At 39.9% G+C, this 16,454-nt stretch overlaps 1 protein-coding gene across 3 annotated transcripts in view; it reads right to left on the bottom strand.

Moving 5' to 3' along the window:
* The window catches only part of LARGE1 (LARGE xylosyl- and glucuronyltransferase 1), a 278,578-nt gene that overhangs the window by 68,826 nt on the left and 193,298 nt on the right, over nt 1–16,454 (bottom strand). For all 3 annotated transcript variants that reach the window (XM_069002929.1, XM_069002931.1, XM_069002930.1), the window contains one exon: nt 1,120–1,224. In XM_069002929.1, coding sequence (XP_068859030.1) covers nt 1,120–1,224 — 105 coding nt within the window. The remainder of the gene's footprint in view (nt 1–1,119; nt 1,225–16,454) is intronic.

The raw sequence follows: 16,454 nt of genomic DNA, 5'->3' as shown, positions 1-16,454 counted from the left end.
TTGAGTTGTGTTAACAAAAGCCTTCCGATTTCAGGAAAAATCCATGAAACTTATCTCCATCTCATGCTTTTGGGGGGCTGGGGAACAGGGGTGGGCAGACCCAGCCTTTCTATTTGCAGTTCTGGCAAAGAAGAGTCAGGGAAACAATCTATTCTGCCAAAATCCTGTATCCATACCAATCTATGTTCTGTTAGGCTATTCCTTTGAACATTACCAGAAGAGAGAGATGCTCTGCAGAGGCTACAACACAAATTCACAAAAATTAGTGGGATTCCCACAAATATACATAGGAATATAGAAATACAGACGACCCAACCACAACTTGTTCAATCTTTTTTCTAGTTAGTCTGTTTAATTCAATCCAATATATTTCTGTGAAGCAAAATCACTATTATGGTGAATAATTCCCTGATAGTGCAGGGATATTTAAATGGACTCATCTGTTCCAAATGGAGGCTTCACCATCTGTTCTGTCCTTTTATTACAAAGAGAGAGGGAACCTAACTCACTGCATCAGCATGTAAAGCCTAGCACTGAAATGATTTAGATGCATGTGTGTTCTTTATGCACCTGGTATGTTTTCCCACATACCAAACACAAATCAGTGGGAAGACCTGTCTCTTGTAATCTAATAAATTCTCTGACCTAGTGCCTTTATTCCTTTCCCATGGCAGCAGGAATTGATGGCCAGTAGCTTGCATTTTATTAGGACGATTATGACCCTGTTGCTGTCCTGCAGGAGTTATTATCTTTATTGGGCTAACATTTTGTGATGTTACTTCTCTACAGAAAATGAGCCTCAATTCCTATTCATTCCCTCTTGCTGGGCCTATATATGAATCATCACGGACAGAAATCTTGTAGGAGATGTGCTGTGGACCTATCAGATTGCTTAAAAGCTCTGTTCTTCCCCAAAGGATGTCACACAATCTTTTCTAACACCATTTAGAGAAGACCGAAAACTTCAAAACACCCAAAATTGTATCATTTTTACTTTTTCAAAAGATAAATTTAGCTGTAGCTTAGGAAAGGCAAATTACCACTTCTCACACTCTGTAGCAGGAGACTGATTGCACACTCAATGCCAGCATTAATTCAAAGAAAACCCTCAGGTCCTACCTGTGTTGTAGCCCCTCCCAAGTGCTGGCCAGGGCCGATGGTTCTTCCAAAGGTTGCCCAAATACCAATCACTCTGGTTCTCCACTAGGCCAAGAACTTGCTGCCCTGGAAAATGACCAAATTGCAAGAAGATCATAAGATAAATGCCAATCAATGGAAAACACGCAAGACATCTGGAGAGGGACAACCAGTGGAAAGAGAAGGCAGAAGTTGGGGTGCTGCCTTCCTTCCATGCCTTCCAAAGAAGCTGCTTATGTAACAAGACAGCAAGCCTGGCACAGCAAATTCAGCACGGCTCATTTCTTCTCTTCTTCCCTGGCTAGTCTGAGTAATTAAACACTGTGGGAACCTTTGTCATGCTGACAGAAATATATCACCCAGACAAATCTGAATGCTGCTTGATTTTGGAATACAATGATGGAGAATCCTCCTAGTGAGAATTAAGTGTTGGTAAAATGATCATCTAAAATGAAGATCTGTTCATACTCTGATGGAGATAATATAATTGAAGAACAAGGCTCAGTATAACAAGTTATCCTCTTCCCATGCTCCCCCTACTAGTTTCAGGTTTTTTTTTTCTCAGTCACAAAGGAAACCCCTTTTGCTCAGAAAAATACTGGATTTGAAGAGTTTACCTACATAAGAAAGTTACATCATTTTAATTTGAGTAATTTAAAAGTCATTTAGGTAAGCCTGTGTAGAATGCTGCATAGAAGTTATGACTTCAGTTTTATTTTAGTTCATCTTACATTGATTAGCAGCTGGCTTCAGCTAGAGTAAAATGTATTTTAAATCAAATGTGTCTAGGAGGTTTGCACTGCTTAAAAATCAACCAAAATATGCATGTTTGTATAGATAAGGACTTAATTATGTATCCTAAAATGTGGTGTATAAAATGTAAATAAGAGAAGTGATTGAAATGATGCTCTGGTAACAGAGGACAGAGGGAAGGGGAGAACTACATTTGGATCTAGTCAGAGAAAGGGACATGCTCAGTGAGGGCACTGAGACTGGTACTGGAAATCATTTTGCAACCTTTTGAGAAAGCAATTAAGCATCATGCTTTGAAGGCTCATTTTCAAATCCCAGCTATGCTCATAAAATTGTGTGTATGGTCACAGCAGTGTACTGAAAGCCTGAAATGATCGTTATATGTTGCTTACACAGAACCACAGCTGTATTACTAAAATTTCAGTTTGGCCCAAGACAAGGCTGGGCTGAGAACAAGACATGAAGACAGATATGATTAATTCAATTTTCTAATTGGCTTGAAAGACGATTGCAATACTCTCCTGTGGTATCTGTAATTCAGTGGAATGTCAGTAACCCGAGCGTGTCTCGAATGCTATTTCAGAGACTCTGAGCAGCAGTGATTGGCCAATGCATATAAAAAATAACCCACAACACTACGAAAGCATTCAAGGAGCGAATGGAAATCAATCTAAAAATAACTTTGAGAGATTACCAAGTCTACTCCACACCACTCCAGCACCATCCTACTCTATCCTAATGACAACATATCACTCCTCATCAGACCTTATTTTCCACTAATGTCTCTTCTATTCCATTACATATTTATTATACCATACATATAATTTTTCACATTAGACCCCATAAATTGTTTTTTAAGAAGGTGGAAAATCTGGGGGAGAGCAAAAGGATCATATAAAAGACCCATGGGTGCTGGTGAAAACTGGTCACACTAACAGAGTGCAATGCACAAGCAAATGAAGGAAATTACAAGCTAGAAGCAAACATAAACTAAGCACCTCTGTTCGTACAGATGAGCCACAGCATCTCTCAACCCGTGAGACACATGAACACATTGCAGAGTGCATGAGACATCACAAGCCATATACTGCGAGGAAATATGAAAGGGATCTCAACTGGCTGAAAGAAGCCTAAGGCAAAAAGAGGCTGAAGGACACAATTTAAACCAACACTTGTTGACTCCATGCTGGAAGTTTGCCTGTTTATAGCCACTCCCTTACAGCTGAAGTAGAATAAATGAAGACAAGAAATGACATTGACTAGTAAAGGATGAGGAAAAAAACCAAAACCAAACAATAGAAAAATCAGGTGCAGCTGGGCTGGGCTGGAATGGGTTGGCACAGTTGGTAAGAAGAGAGTGACCCTGCCCATAACCTAATAGCACATTTCACAACTCAGCAGTCCACAGATCCTTTTCAGGATAGTAGAGCTACCATCAAAAGAAATGTTAGAACTTCATTTGCAAGGAGCAGGTACCAAACTTCTTTACCATGGAGCATCAATCTGCTTATTTTAGCCTCATGAATTTCCCAACATGCTACAGACTATAGCCTTAAAACCAATGGGTAAGAAAAAATTAAAAATCTCAATGCTTATTAATAGTTTTCCTCTCCCATGTACCAGTCCAAAATCTCAGTTCTAATTACTTACCCCTGAAATACTTATTTCTCAATTATTATTTCTCATGCCAAGATAAACTGGAAACGGTTCAGGAAATTATGTTTGCATGTATTTACTGTAGCTGTATAATTTCCTTCTGCATTTTCCCTTTATTTTTGAAGACACCAGAACAAATCTTGCTTTCACCAGTATTCCCTGAGGTTTGATATGGGACACAGATGAAGGCAGGAATTAACATCATGTAAGCTTTAGGGCTCAGATACATGGATCAGATAATGTGACTTCCTGTGTATCATCTGAGCTGGAATAACTGCCTGTACACATCCTTTTAGCTTGTCACAAAGGCACAGTAAAATGTGCGAGCTAACATGCTTTGGTTTGCTTTTGCAATGGCCTGGGACTGTGCACTTGTTCATGTACTGTCCTAGGGTAGAGCATTATGCAACTTGTCAGGCTGTTGTAACTCTTACTGGTGCATAAAAGCCTATTAGGCAGATGTGATGGCTTGTCTCCCAAGCCACCTTGGAGTAAATTATGGAGATATGCTTTCCATCTTCTCTAGTTATATTTCTGTTTTCTCTAGGCTGGAATAGTGATGCTGTCTCTGCCAAAGAAGAATATATTTTTATTTCCCTTTACATTGTCTCTGTGATCTTTACTTAAGGCAGAAGTAATCCAGAAACCCGAACTTCAGATGCATAGGAAATATTAATGTTTCCAAAAATGTTTTAATTCTGAATCAATATAGAAAAAAAAATACCAGAAATATTTTCTGGAAGAGGTTCCCTAAATATTTTGATCTGAAGATATCAAAATAACATCTATAAATGTACAACCATTTAACATGATGTAACCATCATGTTAAATAATACAAAACAACGTGACACCTAATATAGATGCATAATATATACCCTATAGATTACATTGTTCCATGTATCTCAAAGTTCAAACAAAAAAAAATCCTAAGTTTTGTCCTTCCAATTGCAACCAACTAAAAATTCACTCAAAAGCTTTCACTCAGACCTTTAATCAATTTTTTTAAATGAATCAGTGTGAGAGTATTTGTCCACCACGAGCTATTTCCTTTAGTTATTTACTTTTTCAAGTGTATTGCAAAGTTACAGACATGAGGCAGCGGCCAAAGGGATGCTTGGTGTCAAGCAGGGACGGTGAACAGCTCCCTGACCATGCACCAGCCTATCCCTCTGCCACCCTTTTGCCTTCCCTGCAAGGTGCTCACAGTTCTGCAGGAACTATCACCAGGTTCACTTCAGCTCTGATCACCTCAGTCTGAATTCAGGTTTTCTGGGCAGGATAGACTAGAGTGGCCTCCCAGCACGGCCTTTTGGAAATGGCAAGCATAAAAGAGTAATGTGAGCCATCCTTCCAGCTGATGAGAACATGGTGCCTGCTGTAATGGATTTGAACCATTCAGCATCCTGAGCTGCCAGTTTCTTCCTCCTAAGAGTTATTATAATAAAATACCACAACTAACAGCAAAAGCTCTATCATTTTCAGTTCTGGTCCTGCAGTTATGATTAAGTGCACTCCTCTCAGTCTCTGTTACTCCAGGCACAAGTTAGCTTATGAAAATTAAGCTGTCTTTCTCACTTCTTCATACATCACCACTAACAGCCAGACAAGAGAAAACAAGGCTATGATTCTGGCATGACCACAGCGAAAAATTACTGGGCAGGCAGAATTACAGCTGGATTGCTGGGAATGGGGCTGAATGCTGCCTGGCTGTGGGATGAGACTTCTCCAGAAGGCAGCTGCAGCAACAGCATTTTGCACAGAACAGCTGCCTGACAGCTCTCGCATGATGAGGAGCTTGGCTGTTGCTGGGAAGAGGTTTCCATGGAAAAACAGATACTTCTGAACCTGACAACTCAATGCCTTCAATTCTGTTTTTACTTCACAGATTTTTGGTGGTTAATGGAGGGGAAAGCATTATCCTGTAACTCAGGCATTGAAGGGGACTCCAGACCTTAGCTCAGCTCCCAGCTGTGATACTGATTTCTTGGCTGACACTGAACAGGTCACAGAACAGCCTCTTGCTCAATTCTCCCTTAATAAAACTTTATCCCTCTTCCATTTTGCCTGTTTCACATATTGCAAACGTAAGTCCTCAGAGTTAACAAGTGTGTGCTACTTTCTACTGAAAGGGTAGGAGCAGCAGCATGTGGCCAGGCTGAAGCTCCATCCAGCACGGAGTTGTCTCCAGCTGCAGGCAGGAGCAGCTGTGCAACACGGAGCACAGCAGTGCAGCTGTATGGTGGCACTTCTTAATAGTGGTCCTCTGGATACAGTGACTAATGGCACATGACACATCTGAAGGAGGATCAGCTTTTATTTATGTTGGGTCTAGTATCCGCTGCTTTTGTTTGGTGCCTATCTTGGTGCCTGTGAACAGTATTTTCCTATTCTGCCCTAATTTTTTCCCAGTTTTAGAGGATTTTATCTTCCCTACAGTCTACGGTACAAAGGACCTTAACTTCAGCTCTTGCCTTGAAGTATTTTGCTATTAGAAACAATAAAAATAATAGTAAAAAATTACAGTTATTACAGCTACTTTCAACATCTTCTTTAGTGGAAGCCTTTTTTTTAATTTTAAACCTATAGTGGCTTTTACATGACTCCACTGCAATTACAGTAAGAGCTATGGACCCACTGCAAACACTTTGTGTGAGCTGCACTTTCTCAGGACATCAGACTGTTTCCAGAAAGGGGAAAATATAAAGGCATTAAAGGGGAAGGGAGGACTGGGATGCCACCTTCTGATCGCCCATGGCCAAAGGGTGAGCTGGTATCACAGAAGAGATCTGTTTCAGCACGGTTCTCCTGGTTGTTGGATTTGCAATGGTTTAGTTCTATTTAGTAGAAGGCTTCAAAGTTAAAATGAAGTCCAAAGTATTTTTCAGCCTTTAAAAACATAGTAAGTAAGCAATTTCTATACTGTGGAGACTATTAAAGGAGAACAGAACAGAACTCTGTCCTGCTACTCCTAACTGCTTTAATGGCCATGGTTTAGATCATTAGGAATTTAATATAGACACGAATGCTGGAGCTGCAGCCAAACACTGCCAGAGCAATGCATGTCTTCAGTGTAAGCTGAAAGTGAGGAGAAGGACTCAACAAGAATTTAAGACTCAAGCTTGGCAGGATTCAGAACTGCAGCATTCTGTTCCCAAAATGGGACACAGAAATAGAGAATAAAAAACTGACAGAAGGGAAGAGGGGAAAATGTACATATTCTGAATGCTGGAAATATTCTAAATTGGCCAGTACCAAGCCTGATGAACACTGTCAGGACTAGTTGAATCTATACTTTTGCAATGAAGCAGGGTTATTTTCTGCATGACTCAGAGTTAAAATCTTTGATTAATGCCCTTTCCCTCTCTTCTGCTTTTCCTGATTTCTTTTCTTTAGCCTTTAAACACCTGCATAAGACACCCTTCCTTTCTGAAATGTGCGAGGCCACATCCTTACCTGGTAAAAATCAGCATGATTTCAATGAAATTAGTGTACTTAAGCTGACTGATACTAGCTGCATGTGTTGCACTTCAGGTTAAGTCTTGCCTGAGTGACTGACCCTTTCTTGATGGCCTTCCTGCCCTGACCATATATTGGTTCATACAAAATATGTGGTTTCTAAAATCTTTCACTTCTCCTGCCACATTTCTCATCCACCTCTTCAGATCACTGTCAAGTTCAAGCTCTTCATCCTCACTATTGCTGCCCTTTGCAATTCTTGCACTGTCTATATCAATTCATGTTTCTTCCTGCTCCCAAGCTCATTGCTCTCTTCTACTGCCATGTCCTCTCTCATTCCTAAAAGAAACTCTGTCTTCTCATGCAAAAAATGCCCTGACTTACCCCTGAAAATTTATTTCAAGCACGAAATCCCTCAGGACTTTCCTCTACAAACATTTTTAGAAATTTTACCATGACCCCAACATAAAATACACACATGAAATCTTGTGTGTGCTCTGCAACACAAATGTGCCAGACCCTAAGAAACACAGTCTGACACTGTCTCATACACCCTGTATGGTACAGGATACACGGTGTCCAACAGTACTGAATACTTTAACCTCTGCTGTGCATTTATTTCACAGGTGTGTAAACTTGTAACAGATGTATGCTACTTGCATGTACACACCCACATACACATACATACATATATGAATCAATATGCACAGATATGTGTGCAAATGTATAGTCTCTGCTGTGACAAACTTCTTTATTACACATGGAAATGCTTCATTTCAGGCAAAAATACCTCCTGCAAAAGTTAAACTTTTTTGCTTGATTTCTCATTGGCATTAAGTGCATTGCTGTTTCCCAACAACCATTACTCCTTCTTAGTGGACTAAATACTCATGGAGAGAAACTGCATGGACAGTTGTTAAGGCACAGGTTGGATGAGAAGGAGGCCAAGGAGTAGTTCACTGAAGGTACAGCAGGACTGTCTCAGGAGAGGAGAGGCTGGCTCCACAGGAGCACCATGTGGATAGTACACTGGTGCCAGGAGAAGAAAGGATACAGGCAGTGAATACCTGATAAGAATGGATGGTAAATAAATGAGGCAGAGGTAAATACAATATATCAAGAGCAGAGAAAGTCAAGATGAGCCAGGCTGACTCAATGAAAGAAAAGAGCGAGTGAAAGGAATAAAGGAAAACTCTGGTAATGCTGAAACAAAGACGTAAAGCAACGGCATCAGCTGACTTCTGGATGTACTCAGAGGTGGTGATGTGACAAGGGCAAAAGAAGTTAAAGCAACTCAGACCAGCGAAGAAGAATAAGTTGGCAAAAATCTATACAGAGAGAAACATGATAAGTGTTTTGTATGTGGTAGGAGGGAGGATTCAAAAGGCATACATAAAAGGTGATCAAGAGGATGAAGTGTAAAAAACTGGATTGAGAAAGGTTGGAGTGACGACCTAAATCTGCTTCATTTTCATAAGGAAAGATGAAAGAATGAAATCAAGAGAAGAAAATATAATGGGTTTCTGGGCATCTTCTAGTGTCCTCCAAGGAGCTTGTTAAAAAAATTAAGAGGACGGTGAGAAGTCCAGCAAACCCCAGAAAAGCTAGTAAATCTATCATTAATCTTTGCAGCACTTCCATCTGCAGAATTTCAGGGAAATGGATTCTCAGCAGCTGAGCACAACAGAGTAAGTGCAGAAAAACCTTTCATTTTGCAACAAAGCTTTTTGAGGTTTTCTGTGGTCCCTTCCAACCTGACCCATTCTGTCATATGCCCAACTCATTGCCAAGAAATGTGCTCTGGCATGGAGTTTGGAGAAGAATGAAACGGTTGTGCAATTCTAAGCTTGAGCAGAAGAGAGGCCCATAGCAGCTTCATGGGCTGCTGATCCTGTCCTTCCTCACCTCAGTTTTAGGTCACTGTTTATAGTACAGATTGTCCCAGCAGTAGAACTGACATCTAATTAACAGCAATAGGAGACTTCACATGAGCCTTTTCCAGCTGGTAAATATTCTTTTTTACCCAGGCTGCAGGAGGCTAGCAAGGTACAGCCACTGTTCTGACTACACACCTAAGTTTTTTATTCACACAAATGGCTTTTTCCTTATCATGGTGTCCTTTTAAATTTTTGATGTATTCAATGTAAAACCCCACACTCTTGTAAAATCGAAAACTTCTTTCTCTGAAAGCTGCAAAACATCCTTGTGAACAAAGTCAATTCAAATCCACCACTTCTAATATTCAGGCATTGATTTGAGAGAAAGGGTCCAGAGTTTCAGGAACATACAAGGTATTAAAACCACTACTTGAATTTGGGCTATGAAGGAATAAGTGATCACTGAACAAAAAATGCTTTCTTTTTTTTCCTGCCAAAGATAATGCAATAAAACTGTGAAGAGCAGGAAAGTAACTATCCATGCACTATGACTCTGCCTGTTTTAAGTGCATTAATTTCATAAAGAGGATGAGGTCCTGATATGCACATTTTTGTTGGCACAAAGCCCATCTGTGAATCGTGTCTCAGTCATGGGGAGCCGAGCAGCAGGATGCAGTGTGTGATTGGTAAGGCTCTGATATGTGATGCCTTTCAGTAGTAGCACTTCATTAAGGAGAACTTACAGCAGGAGAAACTGAGGCTCATGGTGATGGAGTGACACTTCCACGGTCACTGGGGAGGTGAGTGGTGATCTAGGAACAGGTGCCAGGACTTGTGAGACCCAGAGCACTGATTTTACATACCGAAGACTGTCCCTAATGATAGCCTAGTGCCTAAGCTGTCACTGCCAGTAATCACTCAGAAATTCCCACTCACCTTGCCTTCGAGCAGCTGTCAGCTCACTGGGTCCACTGATGGCTGAGTTTTTCCTTGCCACATCTCTGAATGCTATGTTCTGCCCTGACATAGATTTACTTTGGGTACATCCCTTGGGATTCCAGGCATGTCTCATCATTTCCCTCTTGATTTCAGGCAGCTGCGTTTTGCAGATGTTAACTGAATGATCTTAACTCATACTTGCACCAGGTAACAGAGGCTAGAAGTTGGCTGTTTGTCCCTCATTTTCACCCTATCACTGCATCACTACACTTCATCAGGTTTCAGTGATTGTTGCCTGAAGTTTTTGGAACAGTAAACTTCTTTACTAGCAAGGAATTAGAGAAAGAGAGTAAGGGCTTCCTAATATTCCAAAGACTGCTCAGAGAAACTGTAGGCAGCTTCCTACTTCATTTCCTTTTGGGCAGTTATCATGCATAAACAGCAAGATATTAAACCCCCTTTCTTTTTATTTAAAAGGAACAATCTTTTAAATTGATTGACATACCAGGAATGTTTGTAAGCAAGAAATCAGTGTATGCATCACAAGTACTTTCCCCGAGAATCAGAGAAATCCCCAAATGTAGAAGCAGAGGTGGCACCCCCCTTCACCTCCCCCCAGATGAACAAAATGAAAAGGATTGGCTTTCTGGTAACAATTTAAAAAAATCCAAAAAAATCAGGAAAAAAACCTCACTCATAGAAAAGGGATGTAGTCATCCACTTAATGTGAAAAAGGTTGCCAAGTTATGGTATGTGGTGTTGAAATCCAACTATGCTGACATTATTTTTCCCCTCTGTTGGGTTCAGTTCTGTTAAAAAAATAAACAAGCTTTGCATTTCCCTTTGGCTATGTGGCTTTACCAGCCTCTGCAAATTTTTCCAGATGAAAGTTCAGGAGTTGTCTCTTCAGTAGACACATACTGCACTAAGATGATGCTACCTGCCTAGCACTTCTTGCCAGTGCTATTAAGGGCACTTACTACAGTGACAATTGGTTTGTGTAAACAGCTCACTTTATCCTTTTAATTATGGACTTCAAGACAGGTTAGCTGCTAAGAATTATTTATGCATCAGGAGTATCAGACAGCAAGATGACACAGCAAATATTTGTTCACACCTAACGATTAAGCACAATTAAACCTGTATCAGGAAATAGGACAGAGCTCTGATACCAAACAATAACCTGCTGTTTTGCATCTTGAGCCTACAGAAGAATAGATGCTTCTGTCTGATACTACAAAAAACAGTGGCTGTATCAGATATCTCATGCTTTAGTGATGAGCGCAAGAGTCTTGGGATCTGTTCCTCGTTCTTATGTTGACTGGCTGTGCAATCACAGATGGGTCACCTCTTCAGTGAGCTGCAGCCTCTCTAAATAGGGCATGATTCTGCACTCAGGCAGTGGAGAAGAAGAAAAGAACAACTTAGAAAACAGAATAGAAGTGTTGCAAGTTATTTTCTCAGCAAGAGATGGAGCACTGCAAATACCTAATAAACGTGTAGAGAACTGGTCTTAAATTTGAAAACAACCATCTTTTCTCTATGCCTTTCTCTGTCTTTCAACCTGGAGACATCTGGATTTAAAGAGTAAAGTGGTTGAGATGTTCTCTTGCTGAAAATGTGTCTACTTGTGAACTCAACCTGAAATCATACATTGCATTGACTCAGTTTTGCCAGCATGTCCAATACTACAGGGTCACAATGGGCACAAAAATAAAATTACGTAGCCACCTTGAGCTCAAGTTGAGCTCAGTACCTTCAGCTCCAAGAATAAATCATACAGGATGTCTTGTAGATTGCTAGCAAGCATTAGTTTACTTTCTTAGTTTACCGCTGTTTGCTACACGTATGACACATTTTGCTAGCGTGACAACGAAGCAGTTAACATTCCTGATGTAAAATACAGTAAGGCTTGGAAAAAGCAATAAACCCCCCACTCTCCAGCCTTTTGCAGATCGGTCTTTGCGGACAGTTCCAGAGGTTTTAGGTTGTTAACACAAGTCCATCTAAGCACTGACATTTCCCTTTTGTCCCTGTTTATTGGCTTAGTACTGAGTGATTCCTGCTGTTCTGAAGAATCTCCAAGCAAAGAAGAAGAAGGCTGTCTCAACTGAGTAAAGGCATAAAAACAAGTGTTACGAAAATCGGCTTAAGTTCCCTCTCCTCCTCTGTTGTTTAATTATTTAGTTAGTGCAGGTCTGGCTTTAATTACGATAAACAGATGAAAAATGTGAGGCCAAGAGTACACAGAAAATAGACAATTTTATCACATAGCCCTGAGTCAGAGAGTCTTTAAAGTGTTGCAAAAGAGTTGAAGTCCAAAGGCAAAGAGGTGAGAGATTTGCAGAAGGCACCAGTTTCATTAAGTAGATCTGTTGATGATAACAGGACAAAAGGGCAAGACTTGCTGTCCACTGAAACACAACATGTCCCATAATGTATTCTGCACATCATATCGTTCAAGCCTCTAATATTTCATTCATTGATTTTATTGTCAGATGGAAAGGCGCTTGTTCCAAGTGGCATTTCATGAGACAGATGGGGAGAGACCCAGAGTTCATCACTGGGAGTTTGCTCACTGGATAATGCTGACATTATACGATAAAAAGCAGAGAGAGGGCAGAAGTCTACTGGTCCTAATGTTCAGGAAAGTCTTTTTGGTTCTCCTCCTGGAAGCTGAAGGGCTTTGCACCTGGTCAGACTGCAGACTGCCTCACATGTCATTCGCATCTATGAAAAAGCAACACCCCAATTTCTCACATAGGCCCTCCCTCCCTCTTCTGGCTGTGTGCTCCTTCCCCTACATTAGTATGTAAAATATCACACTAGCACCCCACAAACCCCACAGACTCATCCCCTGTAATGAGGTCAACTCATGTGGACCTTCTAAAAGGTTATGTGCAGGAGAGGCAAGATGTAAAATGGATTTAGGCTGAAAATAGCTAGCATTTGCTGGGCTTCAGTAAAACAACAGCATCTGTAGGCAGGCACAACAGCAGAACTTAAAATGCCCGAATGGTTAAAATAAGGTGCCTATCAGCAGCTTGGAAAAGCTTTTGTGAACTGCTTTATTAGTTATGTACAGAAACTCCACCTAGATTTAAATTCAAGCAACAGTGTCCCTTTATTAATCTGAGCCTAATTTTACCACTTTTTTAAAAGTGATTTTTATCGCAAGGTTTAGCACACAAGCTTTGATTCAAAAATACTAAAGAATCAAAATGATCAGCTCAAATATTGAAAAACCCTCATATTTCCACAGTAAAATGAGAGAGAGGCATGAAAGTATTTAGAATTCTGAGGACATCAAGAAGCAGGAAGCCAAGTGTGCAATTGCTGCAGGAAAGCATGCAAAGGGCAGGAAATTCTGGTATCCGCTAATCCCCTTAATCCCTACTAATGCGTGAAGTGTAAGCAACGTCTGTTTTATGAAGTAGTAAAATGCTGTTATGAATCTTGAATCTATCTTGCATCTCAATGAATTTTGTAATCAAAAGGGTAAAAACAGCAAGTCAAATATCAGTAAATTTCTATTTACTTGTTTTCCTCTTCACCTGTCTAAGGACAAGATGGAAAACAAAATTAAAACTGAAATCTGAAAAATGGATTTGGCTAACTCACTCTGTCATAACCACAGATGTTAGACAGCACACTGTACCTGCTCTTAAAAAAGGGAAGAAATGCATGAGGTAAGTACGATAAAATCATTCACAGCCTATCTGTATTATAAACCTCTTCTGTGTTAAAGAAGAAATAAATTACAAAACAAAGGGCTTCCCTCTCTGTCTTCCTTGGGTAGGAAAAAACAAAGTCCCTTACTCATCAGATAATCACATGACAGACCAGACCCTTTATTGGCTCATAGTTCCAGGTAGTGGAAACTGATGTCACCTTTTGTCAGTCATGCTGCATAGCCATTAAGCACCATAATAAATACAAATTGCAATAGAAACATAATTAATACTTTAGCAAATGAAAAATGGATTGTCTTTCAAGTACTAAAAACCAGCAAGGAGTTAATATATGCATTTGCAGATTAGAAAGGCAATAAACCAAAAAGAGAATGATAGAGTGATATAGAAGACAATTTTGGCTGCATATTGGGAAGATCAGTAAGACACAGTTAAATGTAGTGATGAAATCTTTACTTCCATTGGATTTAACACTGTGAGAATTAATTCAGACCTCAGTCACATAAATGCTGCAGAAGGAAGCACACTAATTTGAGAAATTACCACCCCACAGCAGAAGTTACTGCCCACCCAGTTCATCTCAGTGTCCAGCCATCTGGGTTAGCTGCAGCCCTCTTCACTGCTCCTCTACAACGGCTGTATGGAGAGTGAGAGGGACAGTAAGTCCCCATAAGCCTGTTAATATAGCTCATGGAAAAGTACTGAAGAGATTATAGCAATAATTTCTTAAATCACTCCAAACAAAATTGTCAGGACATCAGTTCATGGCTCCAAAAGCACCCAGTAAATGGGACGTTTACAGATAATCTGTTCTAATCTCTAAAAAAGGTAAATCCTTTGGTAGCACTGAGGACAGATTTGTGCAAGTCTCCCTTCAGTATCTCACTTTAGCTTCCACCTCTGCCCTTTTAGAAGGCAGAACTGATCTTCCTTCTCCATGATTCCTCCCTGGAAGCAAACAAACATTGTACTCTCTTACAAAATCCAGTTGCATAGTCCCACACAGACCTGCCTAGGATTTACTCTTCACAAACAAGAGATAATGTAGGTGGTTCTGAATAACTCTTGCTATATCATGTGTGCACAAATGTATTCTAACTAACTCTTATTTTAATCCATCCACTTTCAGTCACCTTCTATTACAGTGTTGTAAGTGACCCCCTGGGGCATTTCTTAACTCCCAACTTCAATAGCACTACTTTCAGCTTGGACCTACACTTGATTCCTATCACACCCTAAGCGTTTTCAGAAATGAACTTCTTGACAAAACTGTTTTCTAATTTGTGACATTTCCTCTCTGAGTTCAATGCTGTAGGATAGGGATAGTCAGCTGTGCTTTGTAAACTGGAATAAGAAATACAGGGATCATTTTCAGTGGTACTTACATACTCAAAGCAACAAAAAAAGAGCAGAACACAAGACCCCCTCTGTAAGATGTGAAATGCTAGTTTCTGTCCTTCTGGAGTAAGATGTGACCTTCTGACTGAATTTGAACCTCTTATTTTGTCACTTAGTCCATTAATTGCATGAGGAAACAAACTCCAAGGCATAGATAGATCAGATTCTGGGACAACGTTCCATTTTTTATCACCACATGAAGAGCAACTCAACTCCTGTCTCTCCATGAACGGAAAATAAAAAAATTCCCATTTAAGATTACAAGATCAATGCTGCAAGGAAGTGAATTACGTGAGTATGTCTGCACTAAAAGAAAGAAATATTTATGTGAGATGTGATTTAAGACACAAAGACATTAAAAAGAGATCATTATCTGTTTTGCAAGTGGAGAAAAGACCTTACATATATCATTATCAGATTCTGATCAGCTCTAGGAACTGAAAAGTGCTAATGTTATTTCATTTTCCAACAGATGGGAAGGTTCACCCCTCAGAAAGACTGAATGAGGGCTGACTCAAGAACAATAATAAATTATTAATTTGAAGGATTTTTTCCCTCCTCTTTTCTTCCAAGTCCTCTAAGCTAATTTTGTAGCTAATGCAAGGACAGATCTGAGGGAGTAATTATCAAGCAGGTACGACAGGATTAAGTAAACGCTCTATGACAAGACAATGCTGAACTTCTTGCACTGAACCACTACATAAATTATTTGTGGCCAGGATTAAAGTATTTAATTAAATCATCTTTGTGTAGATGAAACATGAAAATCATTTCTTAAATTGCTGCAAGAGAGAAAAACACTTCCCTTCGTTTGCTTCTTACAATCTATTGAGTCTGTAGTTCAAAAAAAAAAAAAAAAAAATCAAAACAGCAGTGACTCACTGGCAAGAGCATTAGGATACATCAAACTACCTTGAAATTATCTCCTTGCATACTTTTCTCCTCCAGCCAAGATGATTGTAATGTTAGGCAAATGCAGTATTGGAAAAAGGACAGCTTCCAGACCAGAAAGGTAGTGTCCCTCCATGATATGAGAGGTTTACACACAGGAATTCTTCTTAAAGTAAAGCTGACAGTCACTTCAATGAGCTCTTACTCAACATTAGCATTCTGCTAGAGGACTCTGAGGGAGAAAAGGGATTTTCATGTTTCTGTTTTACAAAAACAGCAATGGGAAGTAAGGAAACTTTCCTACTTAAGAATAAGTGTGTGTAGAACAAAGGATTTTTTGACCCCTGAGAACAACAAGGGGAAAACCCATCAAATTTAAAACATAGCTCTTCTTCCTGAGATTTATTTTCTACAGTACCAGAAGGTAGAACCAACACTGCAGAGTTGCTCGGTTAAGGTCAATAGGTCCAAAATACTCTCTGCCCCTCATTGCCCACACCAGCAATTTTGAGACACAGCTAACCTAGGAGAGGAGAACTGAGGCACAAGTACCTAGAGTTCTTATGGACTGCACTGAAGAACATCTGAGGCCATGGCTGAGCTGGGGCAGAAAGAAATTTTAATGTTTACATGAAAATGTTTTTTAAAGTGACAT

Source organism: Aphelocoma coerulescens, chromosome 1A (assembly GCF_041296385.1).
Source record: "Aphelocoma coerulescens isolate FSJ_1873_10779 chromosome 1A, UR_Acoe_1.0, whole genome shotgun sequence".
Lineage (NCBI taxonomy): Eukaryota > Metazoa > Chordata > Aves > Passeriformes > Corvidae > Aphelocoma > Aphelocoma coerulescens.
Note: the sequence above shows the minus strand (reverse complement) of the source record. Positions and strands in the feature narration are given on the sequence as shown.